Source organism: Marmota flaviventris, chromosome 4, assembly GCF_047511675.1.
Source record: "Marmota flaviventris isolate mMarFla1 chromosome 4, mMarFla1.hap1, whole genome shotgun sequence".
Taxonomy (NCBI): domain Eukaryota; kingdom Metazoa; phylum Chordata; class Mammalia; order Rodentia; family Sciuridae; genus Marmota; species Marmota flaviventris.
Window position 1 is genome coordinate 97,244,648 of NC_092501.1, and position 18,268 is coordinate 97,262,915.

Consider the following 18,268-nt stretch of genomic DNA (forward strand, 5'->3'; position numbering starts at 1 on the left):
TGTACCGACATTGAGATCTGGCTGCTATCAAGGTGGCTTGCCTTTGTTGGTGCTGATGTATGTTTAGAATAGCATGTGAATCTTAAGATACTGAGACAGCCCTGGAGACATGAGCTCTGGGTCCGCCATGCTACTGACTTGATGTCATCACTTAATATCCTCAAGTTCTTATCTGTAAAAGGCAAAATGTGGCCAAAGTCCCACCTAGCTCTTAACAGTCTTTGAATCTGTGACTTCACCAAGAGTGAACCAACTACACTGTTCTTGTTGAAGGTGCTGGGTCTGCCGCCAGCCCACTTCATTCAGACGGCCTCCAGGAGACAGAAGTTCTTTGGTAAGTCCCCAAGTCTAATCTGTTTATCTCATTGTGTCTAATGAGGTGTCACAGATCTTGAAGGTACTTCCCATACCCTAAATCTCATATTTTGCTTTTCTCCTGTCCCCATACCAAAGGGCAGGATGTGGTTTAGGAGCTTACAGGCAATGAAAAGTGGTCCCAGATGGCATGCTGGAGATGAGATGGGTGAAATCACAAGGGGAATGGGTTCTTGGCAATACAAATGCATTGGAGCAGGAGAATGATCAGGTTCCCACTCAGAAGACCAGTGAGAGAATAGGGCTGTGGCTGCCTCATCCCTGCAGTTGGCCCTTGCTCTGGAACACCCGACACAAGGCTGTTGAAGGCCCTGGTTCCTTGAACTGTTTTTTGTTACTGTTTGCAGTCAGTCACTTGCAAGCCATCATTTTACTTCCAACTGACTTATAAAACTTTTTTTTTATAAAGTATATTTAATTTCTATTTGATGACTTAAAGATGATCAGTTAGTAAAGCTGTGCATAGCCAAACTGCCCTTTCTTATTCTACCTCTGTTAGCAATTACTTTTTGTTAAATGTTAGTCATTGATTTAGACATTAAAAAAGCAAAGCAGTATTAAATTATCTGCAATTTAATATTTTTATAAAGATATATGTAGTTGCTATATTACTGTGATATTGGTTCCTAGGTATTGGGGTGGTCAACTGAGGGGAGCCTTTACAACCAGGATGCTCTATATATAAACAAAAAATGTATCACGAGTTGGCTATTTTACAAGTGTTTTTGTTTTTGTTTTATTTTGTATCGGAAATTGAACCCAGGGGTGCTTAACCTTTGAGCCACATCCCCAGCCCTTTTTATATTTTATTTTGAGACAGGATCTTGCTAAGTTGCTTAGGGTCTTGCTAAGTTGCTGATACTGGCTTTGAACTAATGATCACCCTGCCTCAACTGTCCAAGTTGCTAATTTTAAAGGCATGCACCCTGTGCCTGGCCTTATGAGTGTTTTTCCACTCAAACTGTCTAGTGAAAGTCCCTATATTACTAACCTTTGAAATCTTCTGTTTGCAAATGAATTAATTGTAAAGGAATTAGAATTAAGCTGTATTCATGAGTAAATATCAGAAAGTTTTATATTTCCATGTACAATAAAGCATATTTATTCTGAAAATGTATATTAATGAGTAAATACTTATTTCCCTTGATTTGTCTCTCTGGTATGGCAAACTGAGTATTGACTGTTGAATTTGAATCCCTCAAGAGGACATAATGGGGAAATTAAGCTTTATATGATTTCTAAAGAAATTCCACAGAATATAAATCTGGACTAAAAAAAAAAAAACAAAAAAAAAAACTTTTAAGTGAAAAACAGTATGATAAACTACAAAATGAATGATGCATATTTGTGGGCTTATAAATGGCTCATCATAAGACTTCACTTCTTGGCATAAGTCTTTAGATTCCTGCAGAGTTGGATGTTGTATTTTGGAAGTGGATCACACTGCAGTTTTGAAAATGAGTGGTGTTATTCTTGACTCCTTCAGAATATATCCCTCTGACCTTTCAGCTGCCGCCTCTTCTCTGCCTCTGTCATAAGCCAAGCTTTGGTTAAGGAAAATGGATTAATAGTTAAAACTATTTTATCCATCTAGTTTCCACTCCCCAAACTAATTTTAAACACTTGCTTCAAGGATTTATGTAATCTTGGTAAAGCTAATAAAAGCTCTAAAATTTTAATAAAAGTTTTAGGGAAAATGCAACTTTTGGATTCCTACTGTGTAATATTTATAAAGTGGTTTGAAGGCAAATACCCAACACAAGTTAAAAGCAAAAGCCAGTGATTATAATAATACAGTTAGTTCTGTAGCAGTCTTTATTGACAAATAGCTAAAAGAAGTCCCGCATTACATCACAGCTATTTTTCTCCTTTTGCCAAAATCATTAGATGGTGGGAAGTGCCTTTACAAAACTATCAAATTACTGTTGTTTCATTTTTGGTAACTTTAGCAGCAGTTCTTTTATTCTTCATCTCAGCAAGATTATGAGGTTGAGATACAAAGTGAATCTAATGCGTAACACCATTTCCTAGGTGAGAGATGACAGAGTTCCTCAAACTTGCCCTGGATGCTTCTGATCCACCTGCAGGGTAGAGGTTAATTTTCACTTTTGTGTCCATTAGGATTCCAAATGAATTCTGGATAATAATGATGAATTAGTACTATTTGTTTTGCCAAGGCGTAAATAGTTCTATGTATAGTAATTTCATTTATCATACTTTTATTTGTAAGCTAATAAATAAACATTTTTAGAAATCAAAACAATTCTCCCTATTGTTCTTTCCCCACCCATAGATGACTGTTTCTTAGTTTCATTGTGTATCCTTCCAGTGTTTCTTGTGCAGATCCAAATATTATTTCCCTCCTTCCTAAAAAGGTGATGTTCTTTTTATTTTATTCTATACCATGATTTTTCTATTTAATTAGTATCTTTACGTAAGTCTCTCTCTTAAAGACACTGCTTGCTACACATTATTCCATTAGGTAGATATATCACTATTTATTTGTTAATGAAACCATTAATAAATGGTTATTTGAGCTACGGTTAGGGAAACCAACTTCCTGTCAGTGTACATTTGGAATATTTACAATCTTTTCTATTAGAAATAATTTTAATATGAGTGAATGCAGGTATTCCTAGCATCAGGGCTGTGGTTTAATAAGCCCGCCAGTTAATTCTGATGAGGCTCAAGTTTGAGATCCATTGCTCCAGGCAGCCATTGATCACAATGGTCAGGAGCCTACGCAGAGACTCAGTCTGTATTCCTAGTCATGGCTCAAGAAACATTTGATTAAAGCACAGGGGTTTTAACTGAATTCTCCTTGATTCTACTTTTTACTTACTTGAGGATTGCTTTTATTGGTCTACCGTGTCATCTGGTCTTGCCCATGTACTCCCTTCTCCTCTTTCCTTTCCAACCTCCATTTCCCCAGTTACCTGGTAACCAATTTTTCTAGTCCTCTCACCCTTCTCATTGTTTCAAGGCTGTTTGAATTTGTTTTGTTTTTTAACTCCTAAAATTGTAGTGTCCAAGCCTCAGTTCAGTGTGCTGTGGTTTGCAGGATAGTGTTCAGTACTACAAAATGTTCCTTCTTTCCCATTCCATTCCAATGCCCTTTCCCTTGCTCAGTTCAAGGTCAACAATATAAGGACTGATCTTCATGTTTTGGTTCTGCCTTTGAAAGTAATTTTGAGTAATATATTTATTTTGACAAGATTATTTAACAAAAATAATGTATGCACATATATAAATATTTTAAAAATAGCATTATACTCTTGCAGTTTATTTAAGATTGATTCCTAATCTATATATATTTTTTTCAAGTGAACTTTTTTTTTTTTTAATTTTTTATTGTTGGTTATTCAAAACATTACATAGTTCTTGATATATCATATTTCACCCTTTGATTCAAGTGGGTAATGAGCTCCCATTTTTACCCCATATACAGATTGCAGAATCACATCAGTTACACATCCATTGATTTACATATTGCCATACTAGGGTCTGTTGTGTTCTGCTGCCTTTCCTATCCTCTACTATCCCCCCTCCCCTCCCCTCCCCTCCCCTCCCCTCCCCTCTTCTCTCTCTGTCCCCTCTACTGTCATTCATTTGTCCCCCTTGTATTATTTTTCCCTTTCCGCTCACTTCCTCTTGTATGTACTTTTGTATAACCCTGAGGGTCTCCTTCCATTTCCATGTGCCGCAGTCTGACTGGGAAAAATCAGGAGCCACTTGTCAAAAGAAACTAACTTTATTTTTAGAACCGCACACACGCCAAACAAAACAGCCTCTCAGGAAAAACCCTCAGAGCCTCAACTGCCACCACCGGCTTTCCACAAGCCTCTCTCTCCCACACAAGCTTCTCTCCACCTCCCACAATCCTCCTGCTCTTGAGGCCAATTGGCTGGGTCACGTGGGTGGAGCCAAAAAAGTCCCCCAATGAGCAGCTCCGTGGTCTGAAAGGGCAGGGAAACAGTCCAATGAGCATCACCGCAGAGGAGCCAATCAGCTAGATGTTGCTGGGGCCGAGGAGCCAATCAGCTAGATGTTGCTGGGGCCGCTGTGAGCCAATCATCAGCCGGCAGCTGGAAGTTTGCTGGCAGCTGGAAGTTTGCTGGGGCCCCTTCAGCTGTGGCTCTCAACATCTCCCCCTCTCTGTTTAAACAACAAGCATGTGGCTTAGGGACCATGTCTGTTAGGCAGTCCAATTCAACATATGGTCCTTACCCGTCATCGGATGAACTGACCTCTAGGCGTCAGCCTCCTGTCTTAGGTTGGTACCACTGCAATTGGATCATACCTGTCACTGACTACCGGTCCAGCATACAGCTATACTTGTGGATAGGCCTTTGCACCAGTGGGGGGGTGAGGTTCTTTGCCTCACCTCTGTTGGCCCCCAAATTTTAGACCATCACTAGTAGAGGAGGATGCAAAATGCCATGACATTAAGCCAATTGAGGGCTCCTTTGAAAAATTGTACCACCGGTGACATCATCAGCAAAAATACCCCAAGACTACCACAAGTCGCTGCACCAACAGATAGTTCACAATGCATACAGGTGAGCTCACAATGTGTCCAGGCAAGTTCTGCAAGCAGTTCAGTGATGGCTATTGTAGAAGCTGTAGATTGGTTTTATCTTTGACTTCACCAGCACTGGGATGAAGATAGGAATTCTGGCAATAATGGCTAAAGAAAAAATTATGTAACATTACAGAAGGCACTAAAAGAAAACAATTTTCTTAACAATTTACATTGTCTTCACCGGTACTGGGATGAAGATAGGAATTCTGGCAATAATGGCTAAAGAAAAAATTATGTAACATTACAGAAGGCACTAAAAGAAAACAATTTTCTTAACAATTTACATTGTCTTCACCGGCACTGGGATGAAGATAGGAATTCTGGCAATAATGGCTAAAGAAAAAATTATGTAACATTACAGAAGGCACTAAAAGAAAACAATTTTCTTAACAATTTACATTATCTTTAAGAGAATTATTAAATATAATGAAAAGGAAAGGTGAAAGTAAACAAACAGATCTGTTAACCTTCTTTTTTGTTTACATATTAAAACAATCCTCAACAGTTGTTTACCCAATTTAAATTAAACCATATAAATCACGTGAAAAAAAAAATATTTGGATCCATTTTATCATGAGCGCTCATCATATATGATATATGGACATACATACATTCAAACATATAACACAAAACACAAGTGTGCACACATAATATAATACATTCAACACATAACATTATAGTAAAGGCCTTATAACTTTTTACAGGTGAAATCTCCATTGCAATGTTTAAAAACTCTATAGTCAAAAAATAGAACTGATCAGCAAAACATTAACCTAGGTCTGTATGAGCTCAAAAAACAAAATAGAACTTCATGATATGGCAAAGGGCAATAATAAAATAGATATTGAAAAAAGCATCCTGGTTCTGTTGCAGATGTAAGAATAGCCAAACTGGAGTTTTGGATATCAGTTGTTATGGATTTGAGCCAAATCATCTTCTTTTTGGTCTGTAGAAATCGCTTTAGTTAATCTTTCTGGAATCCAAATCGGCTGCTATTCTCCCTGTGGAAACACATAAAGAGACCCCCGACTCCAGACAATCACTGGGTCAGGACCTTGGTTAATCTCTCTGGAATCCAAATCGGCTGCTGTTCTCCCTGTGGAAACACACAAACAGACCCCCGACTCCAGACAATTACTGGGTCAGGACCTTTCCATTGTCCTGTTAGAATATCCTTCCAAAGTACCTTGGGCTTATGCACATTTTTTGGACACATATGCCTTTCCGCAGCACTAAGTCCTGATGAATCCAAATTTAAAAAGTTTAGAGTAAAAAGGGTTATTTTAAGTTTATCTTTGGGGAATATATACCCCTTCCCAATTCCTTCTTTTTGCTTTAATAAGTACATTTTAATAGTTTGATGAGCTCTTTCAACTATGCCTTGTCCCTGTGGATTGTATGGAATTCCTGTTATATGAGTAATGCCAAATGTTGAGCAAAATTGTTTAAAAGAGGTAGAAGTATAACCAGGGGCATTATCTGTTTTTAACTGTTTTGGAACACCCACAGTGGCAAAATTTTGTAAGCAATGAGCTATAACATCTTTAGTTTTTTCTCCGGCATGAAGGGAGCCCATCAAAAATCCAGAAGAAGTATCAACTGTAACATGCAAATATTTTAATTTTCCAAATTCTGGCAAGTGTGTGATGTCCATCTGCCAAATATGGTTAGGTATCAATCCTCTAGGATTGACTCCAAGATTAACTTGTGGTAAAAAGGTCACACAATTTTGACATTGTTTTATTATTTGTCTAGCTTGTTCCTTAGTTATTTTAAAACGCTTTTGTAAAGTATTAGCATTGACATGGAACTTTTTATGAAAATTTATAGCTTCTTCTAGTGTAGAGAATATATGTATGTCATGTGTAGTTTTATCTGCTAAATCATTGCCCAAACTAAGGGCTCCAGGCAATCCTGTATGTGCCCTGATATGTCCTATAAAGAATGGATCTTTTCTGTCCCAGATTAGACTTTGTATAGTGGAAAGCAAAGAGAAAACAGTAGAAGAAGGGGAAATCCTACCAGCATCTTCAAGGGATACTATAGCATTAACTACATACTGACTATCAGAAAATAAATTAAATACAGAATCTTTAAACATCACAAAAACTTGTAAAACTGCATTAAGCTCTACCTTTTGAGCTGATTGTTTGGGTACTAAAAATGTAAAAGTTTGATCAGGGGTAACTACTGCTGCTGTACCATTATTTGACCCATCAGTGAATATATTTGGAGCATTCATGATAGGTGTTTTTCTTGTCATTTTTGGAAAAATTACAGGATGCAATGACCAAAAAGACAATAAAGGATTAGATGGTAAGTGGTTATCAAATGAAACATTAGATTTACACATGATTATTGCCCAAGTATTTAACTCATTAGCTAACTCATCAATTTGATTCATAGTATATGGAGTAATAATTTTATTGGGAGAAATTCCAAACACTCCCTTTGCTGCTTTTATTCCTTTGAGTATTAATTGTCCTACAGCCTCAGGATACCTAGTAAGAATAGTGTTAGGAGAATAAGATAAATGTATCCATAATAATGGACCTTCTTGCCAAAATACTCCTGTAGGAATATTTTTTGTTGGTAGTACAATAAATAATAAAGGCAAACTTATATCAATTCTATCCAAATGCATATTTTCCATATATGTTTCAATGATTTTTAATGCCTTTCTTGCTTCAGGCGTTAACATTCGGGGTGAATTTGGATCTGATGGACCTTTTAGGATATCAAATAAAGGTCCCAACTCTCCTGTTGGTATACCTAAATAAGGCCTTATCCAATTTATGTCTCCTAATAACTTTTGAAAGTCATTAAGTGATTTGAGTTGATCTACTCGTATTTGAATTTTTGGTGGACGGACCATGGTTGAGGATAGTAGAACTCCTAAATAATTAATTGGAAAATTTAATTGTACTTTATCTATTGCTATCTCTAGATTATAATTTTTTAATAAGTTTGTAAGTGTGGCATAACATTCTAGCAATGTGTTTTTATCTTTGTGTGCTAATAATACATCATCCATATAGTGAAATATTTGTAGTTCAGGATTTTGATTTCTAAGTGGCTGGATTACTTTGTTAACATAAATTTGACACATAGTTGGGCTGTTAGCCATCCTTTGAGGGAGTACTTTCCATTCATATCTCTGATCAGGACCTTCATGATTCAGTGCAGGGATAGTAAATGCAAAACGTGGACTATCCTCAGGATGAATTGGAATTGAAAAAAAACAATCTTTAATATCTATAGCTAAAACATACCAGGTTTTTGGCAAAGCAGACAACTGAGGAATCCCTGATTGAGCAGGTCCCATAATAACCATCTCATTATTAATGGCTCTTAAATCTTGCAATAATCTCCATTTACCAGATTTCTTTTTGATGACAAAAATGGGAGTATTATGGGGAGATACAGAAGGTTGTATATGTCCTTCTGCTAATTGTTGTTTGACCAGGTCATGGGCTGCTTGTATCTTTTCTTTAGTCAGGGGCCACTGAGGAACCCATACTGGTCTTTCTGATTTCCAAGTAATTTTTATTGTCTCAGTGGCCCTTTCTGAAAATCCAACCCATGTCTTTCTGTTCCTTGATCTATTTTTATTGGTGCTGCTATACCTTGTTCTTGTTTTTCTAATCTTTTTCCTTTCCTAAAACCTTGTCTAGTCATAATAGTGGGTGCATTTTGGTTGATGTTATTTGTTAATGTCAAACCTAATTGATCTAGGACATCTCGTCCCCATAAATTTACAGGAAGATGATCCAATACATATGGCTGTATAGTTCCTTCACATCCTTCAGGATCCTTCCAATCTAATACCATTGCACTTCTATGGGGATTAGTCGCCACTCCTAGGCCTCGAAGCGTTTGAGTGGCTTGTTGTAATGGCCAATGTTTTGGCCATTCTTGATGAGAGATGATGCTAAGGTCTGCACCTGTATCCAGTAGTCCATTAAATTCATGTCCTTGAATATTTAGTTTTAGCATGGGGCGAGAATCTAAATTTAAAGAAAGCATAGCCCAGTCTACACCTGTGGAGCCTAATCCCTTGGAACCTCTTTCTACAGTACGACTGGAAAATTTATCATGTAGGCTGGGTATTATTAGTAACTGTGCTATTCTATCTCCTGGTGAAATTACTGATATACCCTTTGGAGAACTGGCTGTAATTTTTATTTCACCTTCATAATCGGGATCAATTACCCCAGGACTTATCATAAGTCCTTTTAGAGTAGAAGAGCTGCGTCCCAATAATAAGCCTACTGTTCCTTTGGGAAGAGGTCCTTTCACCCCTGTGGGAATGATTTGAACTCCCATCTCTGGAGTTAGTACTGCTCTGGCGGAGGCGCAGATGTCCAACACTGCGCTCCCTCTGGTTTGTCTGATGAGGGATCTGATGGACAATGTGTCCTGGGCACTACCCTGATGGGGTTGCTGGGTTCCTCCAGTGCTCCGTATATTTGTGGTTTTGGGCCCCGGAGCATTGGGCCCCCCTGTCCATTTTTTTGGCAATGGAGCCCGATGCCTTTCTCCACGATATCGTGGATAAACACCTGGTCCTTGTTCGTTTTTTGATAATGGAGTACCCTCTATGGTGGTTTGAGAACGGCATTCATTAGCCCAATGTCTCCCTCTACGGCATCGTGGGCAAATACCTGGTATTCTACTCCTTTGATACCTAGTTTTGTTAAACCCTCCTCCAATGGGGCAATTCCTTTTAAAATGTCCTGTTTGTTCACAATTGCAGCATGTTCTTGGCCTGGCATCTAAAGCCTGTTTTACTGCAGCTGCCACAATTTGCCCTTGTTCATTAATGTCTCTGGCATCTAAAGCCTGTTTTACTGCAGCTGCCACGACTTGCTCTTGTTCATTAATGTCTCTACATAATTTAATATATGTGTTTAAATCTTCATGTTTCCATGGTCTAATGATATCTCTGCACCAACGATTCGCTTGCTCATAAGCCAGGTGTTTTAGTAATGGTATAGGTAGGGTGTGAGGTTCTCAACAGTAAGTGGTCTGCTGCTCAGATGTACTTAATGTATGCCATGTATGCAGTACTCCAAGCACCCTTGTCCCATTTCTTGCTTAGAGATATAGATTTCTAGGTGCATCTTGAAGTTTTATATAATAACTGAAGCCACATAAAGAATGAGATTTTCTCAGTAAAAATCATGAGAAGAATAGAGAGCTTATGAACCAGTCCTGAAGGACTCCTGCATTGAACAGGTTCAGAAATGATCTGTCCTCAAAACCATGGCAGAGAAGTGGCAGAGAACCAGGAGAGAATGACCTCGCACAGCCAGGAGAAGGAGAACAAATCCAGGAGGCAGCAGGCTGCACGCTGCAGAGGGAGCAGGCCAGGGCATGAGTTGTCCTGGGTGTGTTGTCCAGGGATGCTGTGAGTGACTTGGATAAGGTGTTTTGATGGACTCTGGAGAAAAAGCTGGATTGGAAGGGCTTAAGCATAAATGATCTGAGAGTCAATTCTTATAGGGATCAAGGTCAGCTGCATGTAGTAGTAACCCAAGAAAACATGGACATCACTAAGAAAGAGGTATAATTAAGGCCAGACTTGCCACAGGAAGGTGTTAGTCTGATGGATGGAGGATGTCTGAGCATCAAGGATTTTACATCTCCTGGCCTTTTCCTCATTGTTACATGCCGCAGTCTGGCTGGGCACAAATAACCGAGCCACCACAAAGCCTTGTAGGTTCAAACAGCAATTCTTTATTCCCCAACTCTCACCAGCACTGCTCACACACTACTGGGGAACACACTCCTTCCACCGGGCTCTGCCTGCCCAATCTCCCTGAACCCCCGTGAGAACTGCACGGGAACTCCAAAGTAGAGGGCACCCGAGGCAGATTCCCGAGCCTCCCTATTCTTGGAGCAGGGTCCATATACAACTCAATCAATCCAGCATCACAGCAATTATATACAGCTTAACTCAAATCATCATCTCAATGGTTCGCTGAAGTCACCTTTAAACCATTCCCTCTGACAATATGCTAGGTGTCATTCTGACTTGGCTGTGGCTCTCAACATCTCCCCGCTTCTGTTTAATTAAACAACAGCATGTGGCTTAGGGACTGTGCCTGTCTTAGGTTGTCCAATACTATATATGTCCTTACCCATCATCAGATGAGCTGTCCTTAAGGCGTAGCCTCCTGTTTTAGGTTGGTACCATTGCAATTGGATCTTACCCATCATTGACTATTGGTCCAGCATACAGCCATACTTGTGGATAGGCCTTTGCACCAGTAGGGTGTGAGGTTCTTTGCCACACCTCTGTTGACCCCAAATTTGGCCTTTGCACCAGTGGGAGGGTGAGGTTCTTTGCCTCATCTCTGTTGGCCCCCAAATTTGGCCTTGGTGCCAGTGGGGGGGTGGGGTTCTTTGCCTCTCCTCTGTTGGCCCCCAAATTTTAGAGCATCACAAGCAGAAGGGAGGAGGATGCAAAATGCCACAACACCAAGCCAAATGACAGTCCCTTTTGGAAAAATTTTACCACCAATGACATCATCAACAGTGATACACCAGCACTACCACAATTCGCTGCACCAACAGATAGTTCACAATGCATACAAGTGATACATAGTCCAGGCAAGTTCTGCAAGCAGTTCAAAGCAGAGGAATCTATTAATGTGTCCATTTCCTCCCAAAGTAAATTGACTCCTTGATCGAGCATCAACTTGTTGAGTTACATTATTCATTGATGCATCAGTTTATACAGTTTGTTGTGATAGCTATCATAGAAGATGTAGTTTGGTTTTATCTTTGTCTTCACCAGCACTGGGATGAAGATAGGAATTCTGGCAATGATGGCTAAAAAGAAAATAATGCAGCAGGCACTAAAAGAAAGCAATTTTCTAAACAATTTACATTATCCTGAACAGAATTATTAAATATAATGAAAAGGAAAGGTGAAAGTAAACAAACAGGTCTGTTAACCTCCTTTTTTGTTAACATATTAAAACAATCTTCAACAGCTGTTTACCCAATTTAAATTAAACCATTTAAATCACGTGAATAAAAAAATATTTGGATCCATTTTTTCATGAGTGCTCCTCATATATGATATATGAAATATGCACATACAGACAATACAACACATCTTCCCTGTGATCTGGGGATGTGACCTTGACTCCTAAGGCTGTCTGGACTTGGGGTGTCTAAACCTTGGTTGTCCGAAGGTTAATTTGGGGGACTCATTAACCAGCAAAGCATTTGTAGCCCTGCTCTTAAATAAGCCAGCCACTCCTGGGCCACTGGGATCTAATTGTTTGAAGAAGTAGGCTACTAGCTGTGAGATGAATTCCAATTTGGGGGTTAGAACCCTAAAGCAAAACCCAGCCTTTTGTGTATCTAATTGTGAAAGGATTGGGTAAGTCACAGAAGGCCCAAAGCAGGGCACACCCCAGCTCGAACATTAACTCGTCAGACACTTCAGTGTCTGGTAGTCAGTGGCAGGCTCTTTCCCTCTCCATTTATATTTAGGTTTCCTCTAAACATTTTGCTGTTCCATAATTAGGAATCTGTAGCAAAATGAATGCCCATTATGAGGGCAGTCCTACCTGAACTTGGCTTCTGGATAATGAGGTGTTTGCTCCTGCTTTTATCACTAGGTTCCTTCCTAACAGAGGTGAATCAGGAAGAATTTTTCCTCTTGTATTATTTGAAAGAGTTTGTCAAAGTTTGCTGTCAGTTCTTTAAATATTTGGTGGTTTTGCTGTGATTCCTGGGCGTGAGCTTTTCTTTGTGTGATTACCAATGTCACCTGAGCTTGTTACTGGTCTGTACAGGTTTTAGGTTCCTCCCTGAGTCAGCTGGAGTCATTTTTTTCTCTTTTTAGAAACTTGTCCATTTTCCTGTAGGCTTTTTGATTTGTTAGCAAACAACCATTCATGGTGTTCATTTGTAGCCATTTTTCTTTTTGTAAATGTAGTAAGAATGTCTCCTCTTTCATTCTTGGTTTTTGTTATTTGGGTCTTCTTTTTCCTTTTTCCTTTGTCAATTGAACTAAATAGCTACTTTCTCTTTCCTTTCCTTTTTTTTTTTTTAACTTGTCAAAGGACCTTTATTTTTATTTATTTATTTATATGTAGTTCTGAGAAGTGAACCCAGGGCCTTACACATGCTAGGCATGTGCTCTATCACTGAGACATAACCCCAGCCCACCTAGATGTCTGTTTTTTTTTAATGTACCAATTCTTTTATGTGTATATTTCCTCTATTTTTTTCTATGAACAATTTCATTAGTTCAGATATAATGTTTATAATTGCTATTTCTTCCTAATACCTTGATAATTTTACTAATAAAAATGTCCATTCTTATCAGAATCGATCTTGCATCTTGTTGATAGCTGCTGTAGCTTTCATAGAGTGGTGTGGACAGAGCTTTTTCCTTTTTCTCTCAACCTAGTGCATCTCTGAACATAAAGTGCCTCTCCTGCAAGCATCATGTAGTGGGACCTGTTTCTGGTCATGTCTGATGATCTCTGACTCTGTTGAACTATCAAACCAACTCACAGGAATGTTCTATTGATATATTGATTACATCTTCCATACACTTTTCACATCCTATTTTCCTGTTGTTTTGGTTTCACTTTCACTTTTACCATTTTGTTTTGCACTAGCTGATTATTTTCTAATGTAATATTTTAATTCTTTTAATGATTTTTTTACTATTTTGGGGGTAAATTTCTTAGTAGTTGCTACAGTGTTTTCATACACATCTTACCATATCAACTTAGATATCTGTAAGAAATAATTCCTATGAGATACAGAAGGTGGCCCGACACTGTAGCTCACTCCCGTAATCCAGCTATTCAAGAGGCACAGAAGGATTACATCCATATAACTCTTATCCATCTTTGTGATATTATTATTGTGCATATAAAATATGTCATAGCATATTATAATAATGCATTGTTATAAACATGTGATTTTATGAAGCTTATAGTAGGAGATTAGGTCCATAATTACATAATTTTTAAGTTAACTTCCTTACTTACCATCCTGGCTTGCTCATTTAGTTTGTTTCTGTGGCTCCAGTCTTTGGTGTCAGACTCCCACTCAATGCAGCTGTGCTCCCTTCTACCCCCTTTTTTTCCTGCTATTGTTCAATGTATTGCATTTTACATGGTTTGGACCCAACAGTACAATTGTATACATACTACTCAAGATAATTGCTTTTAAAATCAGTTTAAGAAAGGAAAACAAATATGCATTTATACTTTTATAATTAGGCAATTACTTTTTATAGAATTTTTAATGTGGGTTCAAAGTACTGTATAGATAACTTGCTCTAAGCTTGAAGAAATTTCAGGAATGTAATTATTTTGCCTTCATTTTTGAAAACAAATTTTGCTGCCTATACCACTCTTGATAGTCCCTTTTGAACCTTTTGGATGGTATTCTCTAACCTTCTGGTTCCATTATGTCTGATAAGTCAGGTGTTAATTTGAGTTTCCCTTGTATGTGATGAATAACTTTTCTTTTGATGTTTGTATTACATTCTCTTTGTCTTTTAAAATTCTTACTGTGATGTGTCCGAATGTGAGTCTCAGTATTTATCCTACTTTTCATGAAGTTTTTGGACCTATAATGATTTCATCAAGTCTGGAATGATTTTAGTCATTATTTTAAACCACTTTTCTGCTCCTTCTCCTCCTTCTAGAATTCCTGGTACATGTCAATTGGTGAGTTTGGTAGCCCACATTTCTCTAATGCTCTCTTCACTTTTCTTTGTTGTCTTTTCCTTTGTTCTTTGGGTTGTATAATCTCTATCAATCTCTCAGCTTGGCTGCAACTTTCTCTCCACCTCATCTATACTTTTGATCTTCTCTAATTTTTTTATTTCAATTTTTGGGCTTTTTTTAATCTCTGTATTTTTTTTTCTAAAAAGTAATTTTGATTTCTGATATTTTCAGAAAATGTCCTTAGTTATTTTATGTCCATTTAACTATTAAGACAGCATCAAATTACTATACTTTTATTATTTAAAATATACAAATATATATATATATATATATATATATATATATATATATATATATTATAACATGTAATATGTGTGATATGTTTATGTATTATATAATATATTTTACATATTTTCAAATCTTTCCTACGATCAACATCTGAGTTCTCATAGGAAGTTTCTGGAACCTGCATTTAACCCCTGTGGATGGGTAACCCTTTTCTGTTTACTGTGGACTCTATGTTTGTGTCCTTCCATCAAATCCATGTGTTGAAGTCCTAACCTCCAATGTGATGATATTTGGAGGTGGGCCTCTGAGGCATAATTAGGTGTAGATGAGGTCATAAATGTGGGACCCTTATGATGGGACTCATGTCCTCCATCAGAGGAAGACGACAGACCCTCTCCTCCTTCTGCATGCATGAAAGCCCAGCCCATTGAGGACAGTGTACACACAGTGGGAAGGGAGGACTGTGCAGGCAAGGAAGGCTGTCTTCACTCTGCAGTCCCCAAGTCTGCCAACACTGAGGCCTCCAGCTTCTCACCCTCCAGAACTATTAGAAAAAAATGTGGCTGAATTTACCCCATCTGTCATAATTTCTTGTAGCAGTATGAGCTATGATGTGCTTCTTCATGTCTTGTGTTTTGTTGTTGTTGTTGTTACTGAAAACTTGCTGTTTGGAGTGATATACTTGACTGAGCCATACGCCAGGCTTTTGTTATTGTTGGCTTTATTTATTGTTATTTTTTGTTTATTTAGGGTCTGTAATTAGAGCCTCTCTCCCCTCCTGTGTAGAGTTCATGTTGCTCCTAAGAGGGCACAGCCTCGGTCATGCTCATAGCTTTCTGGTAGGACAATGGGGTCAGCAGTGCTCTTCCACTGCCTAGTACTTGAAGTCTCTGCTAAGCTGTCTGAAATTCAAATTCTGGCCTTGAAAATCAATCTATAGATGTTGCTTCAGAGTTTCTTCAAGCATGGCATGTGTGCCACTTCTGGTACATAACATGAGATTCGGTGGGATTTAAAACGAATAACCATCAGATTGTTTTTAATGTACCTCAGGAAATGATGCATTTAGTGCAAGGAGCCCATTCCTCATGGATGAATTCCTGCTGAGAGCCAAGCTGGGTGGGCAGAACTGAGCTATTACTGGCCATTCCCAAATTGAGTGACCTGGAGGAACAGGAACAGGTTGTATCTGTGAAAATTATGAACCTAGAGCAAGGAATTCCTTCTGGGATTGTTGGAGAGATGGAGAGATTGAGGGTCACCAACAGAGTTCCTCCTGCTCCCATTTCAAAGTATTCAAAGCTCCACTGGGCTCTCTTTCTAAGAGGGAAATGAAAGTTCTTTATGATGCGAAGACGTGGCAGAGTCTGTGAACACACTACACAGCAACTGAACTTTGGGACACTTGGCCTGAGAAGCCATTGGCTCAAGCCTACAGTAACTTAAATCTTCATTAATCTTGTTACATTACAAACACATACTGTGCTGCCAGGTGCTAAAGCTGCACAGATGATTAAGGCCTCACCTTAGCCTCAATGGTCACGATTTAGAAATATTCCTTTAAAGCTGTTTGCAAAATGATATGGGGACTGGAGAGTGATGGCTGATAAGCAGTAGTGACTTTGTGGAGCAGGTGATATTGAAGCTGTGTCTCAAGGGATGTGTAGCAGGCATGCAAGTCATTTATAATAAAAATTACTGTAATTTCACACCGGTGGCTACTCCACAGGCCAGCCAGAACCAGAGAATTGTAGCCAGGATTCAGCCAGCACTTCCCATGCTAGATTGATTCAGAGTCAATCAAGGGGTGGATTCTGGTGATTGACTGGGCCACCAACACCTGCCCAAGCACCAGGCTTTCCTCTCTGACCCAGGTTGGGTTCTGGTTTCCTGGACCTCCTCAAAATCATTACCATGTGAGCATGGGTGTCCAGAATTCTCTTGACAACAGGAAATGTCTTGCCTCTTCCAGGTGTTCAGCATGGGCCTTTCTATGACCTGGAGTAAGTGGTGAGAGGCTACATTTCTCCTTTTCCTAAAATGTCAGAGATAAAAATTCTTAGCTTCTGATTTTTGCAAGTTTACAATTAACACCATTTACAAATTTACACCATTCTTTTTGCAAAACTTTATTTTCTTTAAAAAAAGTTTCAGGGCCGGGGATGGCTCAAGTGGTAGCATGCTCACTTGGCATGCATGGGCCCCTTTGTTCGATCCTCAGAACCACATAAAATAAAATAAAGATGTTGTGTCCACTGAAAACTAAAAAAAAATATTAAAAAATTCTCTCTCTCTAAAAAAAGTTTCATTTAATTGTGGTGGTACACATCTGTAAACCCAGTGGCTTGGGAGACTGAGGCAGGAAAATCACAAGTTCAAAGTTGCCTCAGCAACTTAGAAGACCTTGTCTCAGAATAAAAAATAAAGGTCTGGGGATGTGGTTGAGCACTCCTGGGTTCAATCCCCAATAACTCCCCGCTAAAAATAGTTTCAAAACAAGTTTGAAAAACACAAATAATTCTATTCTTTAGTATTCCTCTCCTTCTGAGACTATGCTAATCCTGCAAAATATTTGCCTTTTACATAACTGATTTATATACCCCTCTGAAGACTTAAGCTCGGAATCCCAACACCTGTGCATGTGGCACATGGCACCTATGCTCCAGAAATACTCCACAGAAGCCCTGGGCCCTGGTCACAACTGTTCAGGATTCTGGCAGCACCATGTGCTGTGGGGCTCATCAGGTGGACACTCTGTCTTTCTAGGCATGTGAAGCACAGGACTCGTATATAAAACTGTAAGTGTTGGTGGTGCATTTTAAATGTTCCCTGTAAATGGATAAGTGCTTAAATGAAGACATCTAATAGATAAGCACATGATAAGGTTTGCACCAAATCATAACCTTGGGCCTTGGTTGCTGGCATAGTCTTGATAACGGGCACCATTTTGGTATTGCTTGTCTAAAAAGGTAAAATTGAACTTTGCTGAATGCAATTTGGGCAGGGATTTCTTTAGAAGAAAAGGACTAGCTTTTTTCTTCCTGTTTTTTCCTCTATAGAGGTGGTCCAGCATGAGGGATGAGGGACAGAGAGTCTCTTTGAGCAGGAGATGTCATGGGCATCTCAAATAAAGTTGAGCAGCAGTCCCTTGATGTGTAGATGGACTGAATGTAGCCAGCAAGAGAGTTCACATGTGATTCCATCTAGGTAAAATTCTAGAGAATGCAGAGTACTCTACAGTGAAGAAAGCTCACCAGCAGTTACATGGAGCCAGGAACTCAGGGAGTGATGGATGGAAAAGAGGCATTCA

The 18,268-nt window shown here is 38.8% G+C and overlaps 1 protein-coding gene across 25 annotated transcripts in view; it reads left to right on the forward strand.

Moving 5' to 3' along the window:
• LOC114079369 (dual specificity tyrosine-phosphorylation-regulated kinase 4-like) overlaps positions 1 to 18,268 on the forward strand; it is a 119,665-nt gene that overhangs the window by 74,876 nt on the left and 26,521 nt on the right. For 12 of the 25 annotated variants that reach the window (XM_071611424.1, XM_071611427.1, XM_071611408.1 and 9 more), the window contains one exon: positions 454 to 1,452. In XM_071611424.1, coding sequence (XP_071467525.1) covers positions 454 to 582 — 129 coding nt within the window. In that variant the 3' untranslated portion in view covers positions 583 to 1,452. Of the gene's footprint in view, positions 1 to 273; positions 1,453 to 2,406; positions 2,545 to 18,268 lie in introns of those variants that run through there. The other 13 variants (XR_011707371.1, XM_071611423.1, XM_071611422.1 and 10 more) reach the window with 8 other exon arrangements.